At 36.9% G+C, this 17,608-nt stretch overlaps 1 protein-coding gene across 15 annotated transcripts in view; it reads right to left on the bottom strand.

Moving 5' to 3' along the window:
- UBR5 (ubiquitin protein ligase E3 component n-recognin 5) overlaps nucleotides 1-17,608 on the bottom strand; it is a 96,743-nt gene that overhangs the window by 25,957 nt on the left and 53,178 nt on the right. For 8 of the 15 annotated variants that reach the window (XM_075023734.1, XM_075023736.1, XM_075023735.1 and 5 more), the window contains 15 exons: nucleotides 13,716-13,859; nucleotides 13,509-13,620; nucleotides 13,151-13,305; nucleotides 12,020-12,217; nucleotides 10,713-10,923; nucleotides 10,047-10,091; nucleotides 5,981-6,107; nucleotides 4,330-4,481; nucleotides 3,837-3,932; nucleotides 3,281-3,404; nucleotides 2,857-2,954; nucleotides 1,839-1,987; nucleotides 1,329-1,420; nucleotides 236-382; nucleotides 27-145 (listed from right to left, as the gene is read on the bottom strand). In XM_075023734.1, coding sequence (XP_074879835.1) covers nucleotides 27-145; nucleotides 236-382; nucleotides 1,329-1,420; nucleotides 1,839-1,987; nucleotides 2,857-2,954; nucleotides 3,281-3,404; nucleotides 3,837-3,932; nucleotides 4,330-4,481; nucleotides 5,981-6,107; nucleotides 10,047-10,091; nucleotides 10,713-10,923; nucleotides 12,020-12,217; nucleotides 13,151-13,305; nucleotides 13,509-13,620; nucleotides 13,716-13,859 — 1,969 coding nt within the window. The remainder of the gene's footprint in view (nucleotides 1-26; nucleotides 146-235; nucleotides 383-1,328; nucleotides 1,421-1,838; nucleotides 1,988-2,856; nucleotides 2,955-3,280; nucleotides 3,405-3,836; nucleotides 3,933-4,329; nucleotides 4,482-5,980; nucleotides 6,108-10,046; nucleotides 10,092-10,712; nucleotides 10,924-12,019; nucleotides 12,218-13,150; nucleotides 13,306-13,508; nucleotides 13,621-13,715; nucleotides 13,860-17,608) is intronic. The other 7 variants (XM_075023732.1, XM_075023731.1, XM_075023727.1 and 4 more) reach the window with 5 other exon arrangements.

The raw sequence follows: 17,608 nt of genomic DNA on the forward strand, positions 1-17,608 counted from the left end.
TACTGAAACTTATTCTCTTATTTTACCTTCAGGATTTGCAGTTTTACGATTACGATCTTCCCTAATTCTAGGTGGTCTGTACTGGCAGTGTTCCACAGTTTGCCTGGCAACTGTCTGTACTAAAAACAGCAGCAGGTGTTCTCCCCTGTAATGAAAAATTGATCAGTGAAGTTCTGATATACCATATACTTAAATAAAAATTATTCTGCCCTAGTCATTGCAAATATGAACTTGCCTGCTATTTGGCATGGTAACAAGATTTGTGGTGGTAAGCAGGCGATAAAGGAGATCAAGGCGAGCAGACTTTTGTCCAGCAATTAATGTTTTACACTTGCACTTTTCCCAGCAATCACAGTAGGCTGTTGGAGATGTTCGTTTGAGCCTACAAGAAATAGAAAAGGCAAACTGCAACACTGTTCAGTAATATACCAAATATTTTCTGTGCAGACTGAGGGTGTTAGTGTACACATTAAGATTCCTGCTAGAGTTTGTTGTTTATTATAGTTGCAAGATGCCAAAACCTAGCTTAAGAGAAATACAGTTTATATGTGGCAAGACTTGACATTTGCTAGTCGTGTTTCCTATGCTCATTTTAAGTGGGCAGTTTCACTATATAGCTTTTCATAGTGCCTTAGTAAAACTCATCCAATATCATTTATTCTTCCCAAAATAGCCCCCAGCCAAGAAAGTTAAGCTGGAAATCCTCATGACATGCAGTAAAATCTCAGTAATCGTTACAACGCTGAGAATATCTTTGTAATTGTATCTGTTAGCTTGTTATAGCTAGGATATTAATGCTGTAACATTTACACCCTGTAACAGTGGCACAAAACATCTGCAGCTTCAAAGCATTGACCAGTCTGATCAGAGACTTCTTGACTGTTCATTTGACTGCTTGCTCACTTTTCCCTTTATTACAGTTGATCTTAGAGATTAATATGTCCTTTCTGAAAGTTTACAACAATGATCTGTCATCAGGATTCACTGGCTTCAGAAAACTCCTGAAGGCACCCAAAATGAAAACATGGTATTATTTAGATATATTATTCTCAGAATATTAAGCACTTTGAGGGTGTCGGAATTACTCATTTACTCTAAATTCTACAAAGTGAAAAGTATGAGACTGCTTCAGGTTACTCTTTCAATTTTGACCTGTAAAATATATCCTACAGAACAGAAGGAAAAGAAGAATTTTAAACATTTTATTAATCTTCTGTTTGCTAATATCTGAACACTTAAACCAAGGAAAAAAAATTTATTAACTATCAGTAAACAAATGAAACCACAAAATATTGATTTAAGTATAAGAAACAGAACACAATACTTACTTGCAGTCATGTCCTTTGTGACAGACCCTTGCACATTCTGTGCAACAACAAAGAGACTCCAATAGGCCACATGTTCGGCATTCAAATATATCCTAAAAAAAATTAACCACAAATATTATGCATAGTTTTCTCCCTACAGCACTTGCAATCTCACAGCATTTCAGGTTACAATAAAATTGCACTTTTTCAAACTGATGCCTTCACTTACAAGTAACTCAATTCTAGAAAGTGAAACTTTGCTGTTAGTTAGGATATTCAGTGTTTACAAAGAGCTGTTGCCATCAAAATTTTTGACAAAGCTAGTGAACAGCCATATTCTGACCAACACAGCCAGCTTTGACAGTACAAAGCAATTAGGGGAGGCAATAACCATACCAGACTTAAAAGTTACAGTAATTAAAACAATACAACTTTAATAATTTAAAAATTATACTAGTAGACTAACACAATAGATGGTTGAAACACATTCCTATTTACTTAAAAATTAAAAAAAAAAAAAAAGCGCCTTACTTGGTTAATATGTTCTGCACCAGTCCACGTAAAACTGCATGTATCATTACAACACAAAACATACAAAGGAGAGTCATCTGGATTTGTACCAGAAGGACAAACCATTCCCATAAACACATCATCTTCTTTTTCGCTGGAAGTTGCTTCAGCTAAAAGAACAATAGAATACCAGTGTTAAAAATGACCCCCCAAAAAATAACAAAAACCCACCAACAGAACCCATACTTGAGAGACCTCTGCCATTACAAAGTCCCATACAGAATTAAAAATTTGAATAAAGTCTCTATCACAATTTTTTGAGAAAGCTTTCTGCTTGTCACATTACAGGTATTTCTTATAAAAGCTGCTGCAAACTCCTGACTGAAAAATACAACCACCAACTCTTACCCAGTTCTAAACTCACTGATATTCTAATAATTCAGTGGATCACCATTTTGAAGGATTAAAAAAAATATTTTATGGGCAATATTCTTATAAGGAACACACACTGTCCTATAGACCTTGTCACACCACAGTTCTAATCTGCTTAAGTTTCTCCATAACTTCAACTTCACATACTTCTCTTAAACAATTAAATACCAACATCGAAAGAGAGTCACAAAACACATGTTTGTAAAGAAGTCTTTTCAGGAACAGGATCTAGCTGGACATACTGCTTTATCATACAGGTTTTTTCCAATTCAAAGAAAGAAGTTCCTTTGTGCAACTGAAAAATAGTACCTTAATCCACTGATGTTTGTAAAGCAATGAAGTGCTGAAAAGACTATAAAGAACACAAAAGCAATAATATTCATAGAAATCTATCATAATATACACACTACAAAAGAGGAAGATATTCCATAATAGCAAGATTTCCAAAACATGCAGCAGTATACAGTGTTTTAGAAAGATGCGTTTACCACCATCACCAGTTGCTCAAGTACGTGTAATTTTGCACACAAAAAAAGCACTGTTGTTAATGAATCTGCCATAACTTTGGAAGGAAACCACATGCTAATAATTACTGAAACTGGTGTACCTTTAGCAATTTTCTGTGCAGTTTCTAGAATTGTAATTGCAGCAGGATATGCCCGTCCACTAACTGCTGACATAAATGGTGTCATGCCTCTTGCATCCCTAGGGAAAAAAAACCAGACAAGTTAAAACACACTGAAATTTTTTGTTCTAACAGGAGAGGTAGGAAACAAACATATGAAAAAACTTAGCACTCCTAATCTTGTGCAAACAGAAAAAACAGGGAGTGAATAAGCACTTATTTGTTTTACTTCTGTGAAACAGACCTAATTTTAAGGGATGGCAGGACACAAATACAGCCAATATTCTAACATTCTCCATTTTAACTCATGCACCTTTAAACAACCTTTTTAAAGAAGCTTCTACATAAAAATTTCAGGTGATATAACATTACAAAGGATACTGAGAATTCATACAAAAATCCTTACTTAGCTGACAGCAATTCTCGAAGATAAGGTTGTAAAACAACACTATCACATAGTAATTTCAGTATGAAATGAGCATTTGCCTTCCGATCCTTTGATTCCACTACAGATGGTTCAGTAGAAGGACCTGTAATGAGAAAAAATAAAATTGCAGAGAAACAGTTTTTCCTTAAAAAATAACTACCTATTAAAAGCAAATAATTCAATGTTTCACTGGGGTGATTAATCAGTAGCTTGACTGGTTTGCCAGTTTCAGTAACATTTCACTGAAGTACTGTAAATTTCAGTTCCAAATTACATTCTGAAATACAGACATTAATCCCAATTTCATACCGATTACCATATTTTTACATATTTGTCATTCCTCAGGTAAAAATAATTTTTACATAAAACACAGCATGGTGCTTCATTTACTTTCTGCACACTTGTGAAATCCTGCTTCAATCCAATCTTCATCTGATAAGAGCCATTTTCATATGCAGAAAGTCTGTGCAAGCAAAGACAGCTTTTGAGATCATTTTCCTTCTAAAGCATAATCAGATAAGCAGTATGTCCTCACCTGGTATCGTGGAGGTGCTAGGTCCTTGGCTGGTGCCAGTCGCTGCTGTGGTAAGAGATCCCACAGCGGGGGCCAGGATAAAATCAATGTCACCATCTTTCAGTAAACAGAACAGCAGGATGTATATCAATACATAAAAACATCCCTAACAACATGCTCTTTCTGCAATGTCTAACACACTGCAGGTTTTCTGTACTTAATTGGTACTCTTTCCTACAAACGGCCACATTCCTAGATTAGTAATGTAACTCCACATTACAAAACACACTTCACAGAAGTTTGACACCAGTGTTAGAAAGACACATACTGGATTTAAAAACAGCTGTTAAGTCTTCAGTAAACTCTTAAAGCTACCCCAATGACCTCTTGCTACCTCAATGAAATTAGGTATTTTAGTCTCACACTGAAATCTAAGTGATTCACCTTAAAAGCCATCGGTTCCTTTATTAATTCTCTCGTTCTACAGTCTAATGCGATGCATGAGCAGACTTACCGGGATCCATTGCAGGAGGATCTGGAACCCAGCTGGGAGGAGCTATTGGTGGAGAAACTGGGTCCTGGTGATCACTTGAGGAAGCACCAGCTTCATGTCTGCCCAGTCCAGCAGCTCTCAAGGATCTTCTCATCATTTCCCTTAATCTCAAACTGAATACAAAACCAAGATAAAAACACAACCTCATTTTTAGCTATAAATTAGAACACTTTAAAGCGGAATTTCACACTGAAAAAGGAAACAAAACTCTTCTTATCTCCATTTTTCTTCAGCATAAAGAAGAATGAGCAAAGAAGTATTTTTTCATTCCTGTATTCCATTTTGTTGCAACAGAATATAATGGCCTTGGGAGATAAGTCAGCCAGCAAAGCATCAAGGCAGATTTGAGCCCAGAACACATCCCTAGTCACTGCACCACTGCCTCTTGCAGGGAGCAGCAGTTGATGGGCATTACCACTATCTGACATTCCTTTTACCTCGAACTCGTGGCCAGGGGTGTTAAGCTTGCGCGAGAATTTGTTGTTGCTGCTGTTTTTTAAAATCTAACTGCAAGAAGCAGTTAATGGAAGAATAAAAATGGGGCTTGAAAAAAAGATTTTTTGAAAGGAGTTATTTGTTTAAAGTTATTTAACATGAAAGTACTACTTTACAGAGGACAGTCAGTAAACAATTTCAAGAAATTCTGTATCACCTTACTCAAGGGCAAGGTATTAGGAATAAGGTAGAAGCCAAAGAACCCAGTGTGATACAGAGGTACAAATATAAAAGTGGCTGTTGTTTTTTTAAATGCACTTCCTCTTAAGAGTAATGTCTCCTACAGAATGTGGGACAGAAGCTTCAACCCTTACCCTTATCTCCCATATCAAAAAGATCACAGTGATGAGGACTGTAGCTTGGGAAGGATAAAGACATTTCATGTCAATTGCTTTGACTACAGAGCTAAGTAAAAAAAAATTATTATGCCCTCATCCAGAGTACTCTGAACTGACTAGAACTCAGTACAGATACTGTCAAATTCCCTTGACATGAGCACCACTCTGTTACCATCATGGAAAGAGGAAGAACATAAATGTCATCAGAAATTAGGATTCTGTCAGGGTCAGAAACCAATCCTTTAAGGCCACCTTGATACAAAGGACTCCCACTATAACAATGAGTGCTTAGGATAAAAAGAATTAACTTAAGTTCTTCCCCACTGGTGTTATATTGATCTCAGTATTATTCATCTGTGTAAGTGACCATATCCCTCAAAAATTCTCTTAAAAGAACAAGCCTGGGCGTTATCATTGTACTTCCACAATACTTAATTCTCCGTGGTAAAGAACACCAGAGCTTATCCTCAAATTCCGTTTCTCCACAAGGAGAAGCATTTCCACTTTACAACTGAGGAGACAATGTCCCAACCCCAGAAAACATAATTAGTTTAGAAATATCCCACCATTAGTTCTCAAACTAGAAAAGGCTTCCAAAAAAACCATTAGACCTCTAGTTTGGTGCTTGAGGAAGTGAAGTCTGACTTTAGACTAGACACTTTAAACTAAACAAGAGAGCCCATTCTTAAAATAGACTGAAGGAAAGAATTAATAAGAGATTGGTAATTATTATAGATATTAGCATACAGAAAACAAGAAGAAACTGTTAGTCAGTTTACCTTCTGCTGCTTGATGATCCTGCCCGATTTCCTGGACCATTACTTGACACAACGGAGATTGCATTTGCAATAGCTTCCACAGCCGAGAGCCTTTCAGCAAATGTATTCCTTTCAGAGCGCTCTGCTTCTGAAAAATTAGGAAAAGCATTAGTGCCAAAATTTCACTTGGGAAAATTATAAGGAAGGAGTGTAAAGCATGAAATGCCACTCATCATAAAATGTTCCCTGCTTTTAAGATTTAAGGGACAGAGTAAGTTCACATACAAATTTTTATTTTGGATGAGCTTAACCATGATTCTGACTGCGTTTGGTTTCTAAACGGCCATCAGGAAAGGCAATTCAAGGCACCTACATTCCAGAACAAGCTTTCAATTTTCAGTATCAGGAGGCAAGGACCTATCATATAGCTGATTCCAGACACTTGCTGAGTCAAAGCTTCAAAATAAGGACAACCAAAAAAACCCAGATGTCATGGTTTAACCCCAGCCAGCAACTAAGCACCACGCAGCCGCTCACTCACTTCCCCCCACCCCCCACCCAGTGGGATGGGGGAGAAAATCAGGAAAAGAAGTAAAACTCATGGGTTGAGATAAGAACGGTTTAACAGAACAGAAAAGAAGAAACTAATAATGATAACACTAATAAAATGACAACAGTAATAATAAAAGGACTGGGATATACAAATGATGCACAGTGCAATTGCTCACCACCCGCCGATCAGTGCCCAGTTAGTCCCCAGCGGCAATCCCCCTGCCCTCACTCCTCCCAGTTTATATACTGGACATGACATCACATGGTATGGAATATCCCACTGGCCACTTTGGGTCAGCTGCCCTGGCTGTGTCCCCTCCCAACTTCTTGTGCCCCTCCAGCTTTCTTGCTGGCTGGGCGTGAGAAGCTGAAAAATCCTTGACTTTAGACTAAACACTCCTTAGCAACAACTGAAAACATCAGTGTTATCAACATTCTTCTCATACTGAACTCAAAACACAGCACTGTACCAGCTACTAGGAAGACAATTAACTCTATCCCAGCTGAAACCAGGACTCCAGAACACCACAACCCCCCCCACACACACACACACTTCACGAAGAGCAGCTATCAACAACAGTGCAAAGTTGTAGGCTTTTAAGTTACACACTCTACACAGGAGCATGCTTAGGAAAACTGTGTTATGATTGTGCTACCTTCTTATACTCCGTTTACATCAGAAAGAATGAGCATTTCTTCTAATACCTAAAACCCTAAGCACCAGAACACCTAAAGGTCCTAGTCATAACAAGGACCAAATTGTGCCAAATGTTATACAGAATATAAAAAATTGCCTAGTTGTACAGTTAGGGTACAACTTGAAGCAGCCACCTGAATCAGAGACCTAATGTAGACTTATTTATCTGCAAGATAAATACACAGATAAAGCAGTAAAGTCAGCTGTACAAGGTTTGCACTGAGTAACAGTCACTGCTTCTTTAGGAGCTACTGACAATTAAAGATTGCATAGCCACTACACAGCAAATTATGAATCACTACAGCATGGATCCAGAAAGAACTGAAAGAGAAGCCACTGTCAGCATGACACAGGCCAGGAGAGAGGCAATTTTCCTTTCAACAGAGCAAAAGACAATTTTTTACACAAACTAGAAGGAAAAGGTATATTTCTGAAAAAAGAAAAAATTTCTTTAAAGTGACTCTGATTGTTCTTTCTCAAAGTTGCTATGGCTAGTGCTCACTTTCCATTTAAAGGCTTTTCAAACTGTCAGTCACCATCCTCTGCACACATATTTTCTCCACTGACAGTATTAAGACCTGGCTAATTCCCTTTTTTTTTCCCTTTTCCTTTTTTTTTAAAAAAAAAAAAAAAAAAAAAACAACAAGAATGTACTATTAACACCTTATTCTATGACCTCAAAGTAAAAGGTAGTTCAGTGGTGTTTATCAGCTTTTATAGTATATTTATTCTTTAGATCTTTCTACTCATCACTACCTGAAGTAGCAAAGATCAAAGGTTTTGAATGTTCTCAAGCATGTGCAGGTTTCTTAGACAAAAATCACCTACTACCCACAGCAGATGACTATCAAGCACTTACCAGAATATTACTCATGCCCTTAGTTCTATACTGGTTGACCTGTAGTTGTAAATTAATTGCCATTGTATTTGTGTTGTACTCCTTTTTAAGATCCACTAGTGCTCTTAACTCATGACCCATCACATAGTACTTCCAGACCCCTCACACAGGGAGTACAGCTCTTGAGAGTGATCCCTCAAGCAATAAAAAGCAATACAACCATTCTCTGCAACAGAGAGATTTCACCTGTCCTTGGTCCCACAGTAAACTGTAACTGAATTTTCACTGTTCCACTTATGAAGTTAGTATTCACTTTTGCAGAACCATCAATTTAAATGCCTGGCCTCTAAGGGTAATTATCTGTTCTGTTTTCTAGAAAACTGGGACAGATTTCATTAGACAAAAACCTCAGTTTGTAGGTGTTCAGTAAAGTTATCTGAAATTTAGTATCATAACTCTTTAATGACTTCACATGCTTTGGACATTTCTTTTGGACCTGTCTTTTCCAAGATCCCTTCTTTTGGCAAGACTGAGATATCAAATCACAGAGAAACAGAGCAGACTTCCCCCAGCTTTGCAGGTCTGGGCCACTTTTCCTGCAATTCATTTATCCAACACTGCAGGAGCTATGGTCAAACTAGGCACAGGATCTGAGAAAAAAAGATTAACCCTGCCCTCAATATTCCCCTTCTGCTACTTAAGGAGGAATGTATATGAAGAACAGTGAAGGATCTCAGGCAGGTACCAGCTGGGAAGGGGCAGTATGTTCTGTAATTGTTAAGGAACATCATATCTGGAGTCTGGAATTGAAGCCTTTACTCCTAAATCAAACTTCTTTTACAGTTTAACAGATGGCTGTATAACTTACAGACATAAACATTAGTCACCACTGCCCTCCAGATGATGCACAGAAAATAAGCTTGTCCTAATATCCATTGCTAACAGTTACAGTGGAAGGTGAATGCGATTTCAATCTAAAGATATGAATGTCCTTTTAAAACAACTTTTGTGAGGGGAAAGAGAGAGGCAGAGGGGTGTTAAAAGTTTATCAGGTTCATGTTTTTCATTTTTCAGAAAGTTAAATTACATCCAAATGAAGTTACTGAAAAAATGTCAAGGTTGCAAAGACAAGCACTCAAATTAGGAAAAATCAGATTAAGTTTGCCCATGCATCCTTATTTCAGCTTCCTTGTGTGCTTATAGTAAACCAATCTTCAGTTACACAGTTGGGTTTTGTTTGTTTGTTTGGGGTCAGTTTTTTGGTTTGGGTTTTTTTGTTCCTCCCACCCTGCCCCCAGCAACAAGACCCCTGCCTCAATCAGTGCACAGGATGGACGACACACTAAAGATGAAGGGTTGTACAATGAGCAAGCTGTTTATGCCTTGTTTGCTGCAACATTTAGAAGGCATGTAATAAGGCAGCAACAGCTTGGCAAGGAGAGGGGGGAAACACTGTCTTGTGTTTAATGCCACTGAACATCACTTTGGAGAACCGGAACCTATTTCTGCCACATCTAACAGCACACAGAACTTAGTAAAACAAGTTTTTACAGACAAATGTGATACATTTTACTCATTTCTGGATACCTAAAAGGTGCCTGACTCTCAGAAATAATTAACATTCACAGAACAACTAAAACTACTATTAATCCAGCTCTAGAATAAAGTGTTTTGAAATAACACCTGCTCAAAAATTTAGATCAGGCTCTAGGCTTCTCAAACAGAACCTTCAAAATTAGTTAACAGCTTTTAATACAGAAAAACTTCAAGCTATATACCTTCAAGAGATGAGAAAGCTGCAGCACTACCCCCATTTTATAAATAGGGATATGAGGAACAATTAAGGTCTATAAATGACTAAAATTCAATGACAGCACCATACAAAAATCCCACAAGGAAGTTCATTCATTATTCAGTGCAGGGTTTGTATGGTGTGCAGTAAGTAAGGAATGGGGCCACACACTGAATGATGAGGATAAAAAGAAATATTGAATAGCTACCCATTCGGTGAGCACCGTCCATCTTGTGCACTGAATGAGGTAGTCCTGTGGAAAAAATAGTATGATGGTGTAATTAAAGACCATTTCACAACGCATACCCATGTATAGCACATGGGTAAACTTAATTCTGGCATTTCCTAATTTTTGAGTGCTTGGCTTAGCAACCTTGTTCTGTTAGCATACTTTTTACATAACAGTATTTAATAGACATTTTTAAATGGTGTCAGTAACTGGCATTAACAGAAGGTCATTCTTTCACACATGTCAACTGCAAGTAGCATTTCTTATTGGATGCATTAACATATACTACAACACTTGAAAAATATTAAATAACATTTCTCTTAAAAGTTTACTGTGATATAACAGGGATACTAGTGATATAAAGGTGGAAAAATACTTGGTTTTATATAAAATTCACACGTGGATGTGAAGTTTGTCTTTTACAATCAATAAAAACAGCTTAGTATTCTTAACTATCGAATTCTTATAAATCCTTATGAGAGTAATAAAAATGATGTCTCAGCACCTTTGAAAGGCTTAGGACACATTTTAGGTGCTAAATTTTAAGATACCCATATATGAAGAATGCAGCCTTTATTTCAAATGTTCTTGAAAATACATTAAAAGTTTATTTTCAAAGTATTTTCATTATATTGTTGAGCTCACCCTCTTCCTCTTTTGTTTCTTTGTTGCTGGTTGGAAAGCAAACAGACACACAAGCATGCAGAATATTGCGGTTTCCATCACATCTATGGCCAAGGAAAGTCTGCAGCACTTGTGGATTCTGATCCAAGACAACTGCTTGTTCAAGATTCATCAGGTATTGTCTGCAAGCCTCATAGTCACATCGGAGAATGTGCTGCATTAAAGTTTGTTTCTGTACTCAAAAGAATAGAATATTTTAATAATTCAAAATATAAATGGCAGACATACAAGTTCCTAAGTACTTCTAGTTTTCCAGTTTTGAAATTAATAGAAAAGTCTAAATCTAGGACATTGGCTCGAAGTCAGTGCAGGAACTGTTGAGAATGTGCATCATCTCAATTATAGCACTGTTAAAAAGAGAAGACAGCATGCATTCAGGCACAGACAAGTTAAAGGAAAGGAGAAGCTTAAGCAGCAGAAGTATCAGGCTCACAAAAGTATGCCTTTGGCTTCATAGCTGGGTTCTTAAGATAGATTACTTCTATTTCATGGCCACATGTAACATGGGAGGGGTCTACATTAACTAGCTCTTACATATTTGTTTTAAACAAAGCAATATACATGCTGAGAAGTGAACGAATAGAAGTTGTTGAAGGTCTGGGAGGCTCACCCCATATATAACAAGCTTTTCCACAGTGATGGAATACTCCACTGTGAAATCAATCTGACTAACAGGTACACAATACCTCCTGGTGGCAGCATAGCACACAGCAGATCTAACTAAACTGCACCAAATCACTGATGGGTTTATACAAGTATGATATATAAATTCGCAGCGGAACTATTCATACAGCACCACAGATGAGTAGAACTCTACAGGAGATTCAAGTGCGGGGGGGGAATCTTCACTTGACTCTCATAATTTCCTAATGTATGGTCCAAATAAGATTTTTAAAAAAGTAAAAAAGCATTGCATTCACAAGAAAAGTTGTTGGATCACTCAGAAAAACTGTGCATCCATAAAACAAATAAAATTGTATACTGGTAGTATACATAAGAAGGTAACAGTTTTAAAAGTAATGCCTAAAAAAACATTATTAGTTAGAAGCCTCATACAGAAGACATGCACCCCCAAAACGGATCTTTCACTTTACTGCATAAATTCATTTGTGCCTTCATGTTTCCAAGAGAATCTTGTGTTGAAATTACTGTCTTTGAAATAGTTAAAATACAAATCGGTATCTAAACACAAAGATGCTTTAAGCATAACTTTATAAAAGCCAGAGAAAAAAAAAGCACATAGTTCTGTAGTAAAGAAAATATTTTACCTCAACAGCCATAATGATAATAGCAGCTTTCTTTTTGATGGTCGAGTTAGCAGGAAGATTTGTTAAGGAATGAACACCCATTCCAAGACTACTAATAGGTGGAAGATCAAGCCAGTCAGGGTCTCGTATCCCACCCATGCAATCTTTTGCCATTGGATAGATTGTACCATTTCCATCTCTAAGAATAATAGGAGATTCCTACATTTGGGAAAAAAGTTTTATCATTAAGTCTCCACAATTTATAAATATTATCCTTTCCAAGAGATCCAGTTCTGCTTGACTGCCAACAATGAAAACAGTTTACCTAAAAGTCTCATTTAAGCCATTGCCTCCTATCATTACAAGTGGCACAGCATGAGATATCAGATGCCCTTTCTCAAATGCCTTAAGTGTGCTTAACATAGTAAATACTACTAAAATTATCTTCTTTATGATATATATTCATTATAAAACATTACCAATGAAACATATAGTACCTATACTTTTAGCTTACTTAAATGCTCCAAAGAAAGTTGAATATATTGAAATGAAACATTCAAATTCAGTTCTTTTGCCAAAAATGTTTCCTACAACTATCCTAAGCAAAGTATACCATGTTTATGGAAGTCACCAAAATGGTTTTGGTACTTTTTCTCAGCCCTTCTCATGGATGCCTGCACAGTGTAACCAAGCTCTATATTCAGATAAAATACGATACTTAACATTGGAAAGTAGAAGAGTTGCACAAAACCTTGATATATCATTTTTAGTATCAAATACAGTTGGGTTTTTTTGTTAACATTTCCATTTATTCTCAAGAGTCGATTTTCACCTGACCCAATTCCAAAACATAGCTACATAACAAGTTTACACTAACACAGGAACTACTCTGTCAAGTTCCACCCCCCTCTTTTTTTACTTTTTATTCTAGGTAGAATTTGAGTAAGATTATTCAAAGTGCTTAAGTGAGATTGCAATTCCCCTTGAGCCTTCAAAATATTAATGGTAGCAGCAAGTCTTTCATAACCCCTTTGAAGAACTATTTCTTTGCCAATCATTGGAAAAACCTTACAAAAGGCTATACCATCCTATTCAAAGATGATGGAAGTGAAGTGCAATGAGGTTAAATGATTGAGATACAAAGCCACAAACCTGTCCAGCTGTAAAAATAGCAACACTTCTCTCATTCTGACCCAGGAATGCAATGCTGCTAGTAGGGAAATTATTTTCCTGTTCAGCTTTTCCTGTGGCAAGGTCAAATATGCAGTATCGAACCCAGTTCCCAGTTTTCAGAACAGCATGCACTCCTTCAAAGATACACGAAGAAAAAAGTTAATGTCTTTTACTGATGGCAACCAGTAAAAGAACTCCCAACTAAAACACTTTTAAGGAATTACTAATATCAATAGAAACAACTGTTTGTTAGTTTGACTGTAGTTGTTTTCCACTAGGAAGAGAGACAGGTAATAAAGGATCCAACAGAGTATCTTACAGGGTAAGTCCTACTTACCTTTTGAATCTACATTTACTGCTAGGATCTCTGTTTTTTCAGGAATACACAGTTTTTTAGGTGTCCTTTGAAAACAGTCAGGAACTTTTGGAGTTCCACCAGTTTTTACAACCTGAAAACATATGTAAAATTTTAAGATGCAATTAAGCACACAGTGCTGACATTTCAAAATACCAATCATTTTCTCAATGTTTCACAAAGACATACCTGCAGTTCATCTATTCTGAGCAGCCTACAGTCTTGGAGAAGAGAAGAAGGATCAGGATCTGAATTAGAACTGCTCTGACAGTTTGCATTACTGGAGGTGCCTGGAAATTTCACAGCAACATAAGCACCATCCACTTTTAGCACCTATAAGCAGAACACATTACAGTTTTACCAAATGCTTTGAACAGAAACTGTTTAGGTTGATTTGTTTCAAAATAAACCAGACCTTTATCAGGAAAAGAAAAAAGTTTACGATAGTCAGTGATAAAATTCTACAGCTCTTAGTCATTAGTCTTGTTGTTTTGCTAAAAAATCTTAAAAACTTGGATTTCTTAATGACTTCATAGGCATGCTGAACAAGATCAAAGGAACCAACACCAACTGACTAGAGAAGCTCCTACTGATGCTTCCCTGGTATCTTTTCAGCTTCTGCCTACTGGAAACAGCAGGACAACTTCATGCTTAATAGCCTGGATAGACCCTTCTCTAATTAATTTGTCCAATCACTTTCAGAAATAAACACTATTCTTGCAGCAATGAGTTCCAAATATTAGCTAACAATTCAACAAAAAACATCTACATTGAGCCTCTTACTTCTTTAAGTGCCCAATAGCTCTTGTACTACAAGAAACACTTTTTTTTTTTTTTAAGAATTTTTAAAGCCTCTGTTGCAGAGTCTTAGCACTCATTCCTCAAGATGACTGTGCACAGTGGAAAAAAGGATGTGTTGGTTTATGGGTCTATTACCTGTTCCTTACTCGATGATAAATTTCTCCACTCAGTCCCTTAGGACTGAAGGATACAGACAAGTCTATCCAGTCATACTTCATGCATCTGTGTCTTTCTCTGCCCCCCAATGAAATGGAAGTTACTCAACCCCACACTGACACAGTCATTTCTGTGACTGTAAGCCTCTCTTTAGAGAATTGCTGCCGAGCATATTTAATCAGAACTGTCAAAATAGGTTTCCTCGATACAGAAACATCTTATGCTATCACCAAACTGCAAGGCCCTTTGTGTTTCCAATTGAGACCATAATTTTCTCAGAAGGAAAACAAAGCTAAGAGGGAAGGGGGCAGGGGGAAGGACAGACAATGTTTTAATTTTGAGTAGAAATAAGATCTTGGTATGCTCTGTCTTGATCAAAAGTAGATACAAGCAACTGTCAATCTTGATTAGGCCCTAATTTCACAGTAGTTTCTACACATAAAGTGCTTACAAAGCAGTATTAAAGATCTAGATGTAATCAACTTTATCTAAAACATCCCCGACAATAAAAATCAACTCTCAAATTTTCAAGATATTATAGGTAATAAGAATCCAGGCATTTCCATGTTTCTCCCAGTTTCTCTAGCTAGGTTCAGCCTATCAAGCACGCTAGAGAAAAGGATATATTGACAAATATGAACGTATTAGCAGATTTTTTTTTTTGTTACAAAGAATATTGTGGATAGAGTCATAGCACCTGTTCCCCATATGCTGAAACTTCACTGTAGTAGCAGAGTTCCTAATTCTAGTAGTAGAACATCACTGATGGCCATAAGAATACTACCCAAAAATTTCAAAATTCAGACCTAGTCAAAAGATTCAGGAACATTAACTCTGATCTAGACCATACAAAGACAGATTTCTTTTGAGACTTGCAATACAACACTCCAGACAAAAATCATGATTTGGTCAAAAAAAATTAATCAAGGTACATTTAGATGTTTTTAAGGTAATCAGACTAACTCATAAGCCTGAAATCACATGCCAATGGTTCAACCACAGCTTTTAGTCTGACATGTAGGATTTTATTTTTTTTTTAAGTAACTAAATGTTGCTACAAAAGCTTTGTAAATTTGGGCTGCTTCCAAAACCAGAAGATACTAAATGGTCAATGTCTAGCAGGGCATATGAAATCTTGTTTATGACATTTCGAATTTATATTGGGGGGTAGGGGGGAGTTTCTTAAACACGCCTTAAGAAAAGGCACAGTCCCCAAATAATTAACATATCCTATCTTCATAATTATAAGTTTTCTTCTACATGCATTCTGGCTGCTCTTAGTGTTATCACCTACATCACTTTTCACTTACACCACTTTTCATGTGTTGAAAGAAATGCTGACAGTTTTTAAAGTGCTGGAACTCTACAGTGACTCTTTCAGAGTCCACATGCCAAATGTTTTTTTTCCTTCCCACTTTGTGGTTCAAGAAGAAAGTCATATATCTTTAAAAACTGGAAAATATGTTAATTAATATTAGGTTGAGAAGAAATTCACCTCTTGCAACTAGGAGCTTGAGTGAAACACAAAAAGCTCCAAAGCAGAAATGTGGTATAATGGGCTGGCACAAAACAAGATAAAAAAAACCAACATCAACACTCCTCTTTAATTGAAATTATGTAAGTCTGAATTCATTGAAAAATGCACTAAACAAAAATAAAACGCAAGAGCTTAAAGGATTTAGATGCTTTAGCCTACAGAAGTACTTACACTGTTCATACTGCTAAGGCAAAAATTTCATCAACTGGAAACAAGCGTTTTACAGAACTACATAGACAATGTTTGCCTTATTAGGACTAAATTAAAAGAAATGAACCAAATGAATGAAAAAAGCAAGCAACAAAATGGAAGTTTAAAGATTTTTTTTCCAAAAGCAAAATACCTTTTTAGACCCTTTTCAACCACAGGACAATGAGATCTGATCTTTCTTTTTAATGGAAGAAAAAAATGAATCGATAAACTGAAAGGTGAACATATTTGTTACCTCCTTTATCCTTACTGTCAACCCACTGCCACACTCCTTTAAACCACAATGCCAAAGCACACTGATTGACAGAAAACATTCAAGAAAGTCCCTTCCTCAAAAGGAAATGGAGGCAGGTCCTGAGCCCCACTTCTCCTCTGTTCCCTCTTACAGTTCTTTATTTAAAATCACATTAACGATAGGCAGAGTAGCCTCTAAAAAGAACAAAAGTTAACTACTAGCACTTGAGCCTTTCAGAAGCAAAACTGTTTGGATCCACTGGTAACCTGTAGAATCTTTCCCTCTCCAGAATCACCATATTCCCTCTCAAGACACAGCAGCAGAAGACCAGGGAAAATATATTTTTTTTATTTCTTATCAAATCTCCTTGTTACAATGGAAGAAATTTTAACATCACAGAAAAGGCTTCTACCTCTACTCTCAAAGTAGAGTAAGCACTTCCAAAGAAATACTGACACAACTTTTAAAATATTCAACTTTGAAGAATTAAAAACAGATTCCTGATAGGGATTAAGTAACTCTTCTGGGACTATATCCAGCCTGAGTTCTTTCAACTTATCCTTCTCATGGGAAGGCTTCAATCTCAGACAGAAATCAAACAAAAAAAAAAGTTCAAGTGACTGACTGAAATAACACAATACAAAGTACAAGTTAAAGAACAAACTACTCAAGTCCTAGGGATTTTGTGAAACATAAATTTGGATTGATAAGCTTTCTGCGCACAGGAATTGCAAAACTGGTAATACGCAGAAGTCTCACCTGATTGAGGATAACTTTGATGAACAGAAGCAGTTTGGGGAGGCCTTGGACACTGCCAATGGAAAGCCTCGGACCAAAAAGAACCGCAGCTGACAGAGAAGAAATAAGCAGCTCCAGCCCAGGTTCCCTACCCTTTTGTTCTAACAGTGGTTCCAGATACCATTTAAGCCATTCCAGAAGAGGGGATCCAAAAGCTAATGTAGGTAAGTAGAATATCCCAAAGTGCATGAGATGGACAAAACCAGCTTCTATTCCTCTGATACCAGTGAGCAGTAACCGTGGTGGTGCATTCCTTCCCCTCTCTGGGCTGATGTACAAACTTGGGAAGTCTCGCTAGGCCTCAGCACAAGTGTAATGAGTTGGGCAGTTAAGCATCCCTTGACC

Source organism: Buteo buteo, chromosome 3 (assembly GCF_964188355.1).
Source record: "Buteo buteo chromosome 3, bButBut1.hap1.1, whole genome shotgun sequence".
In the NCBI taxonomy this organism is placed as follows: domain Eukaryota; kingdom Metazoa; phylum Chordata; class Aves; order Accipitriformes; family Accipitridae; genus Buteo; species Buteo buteo.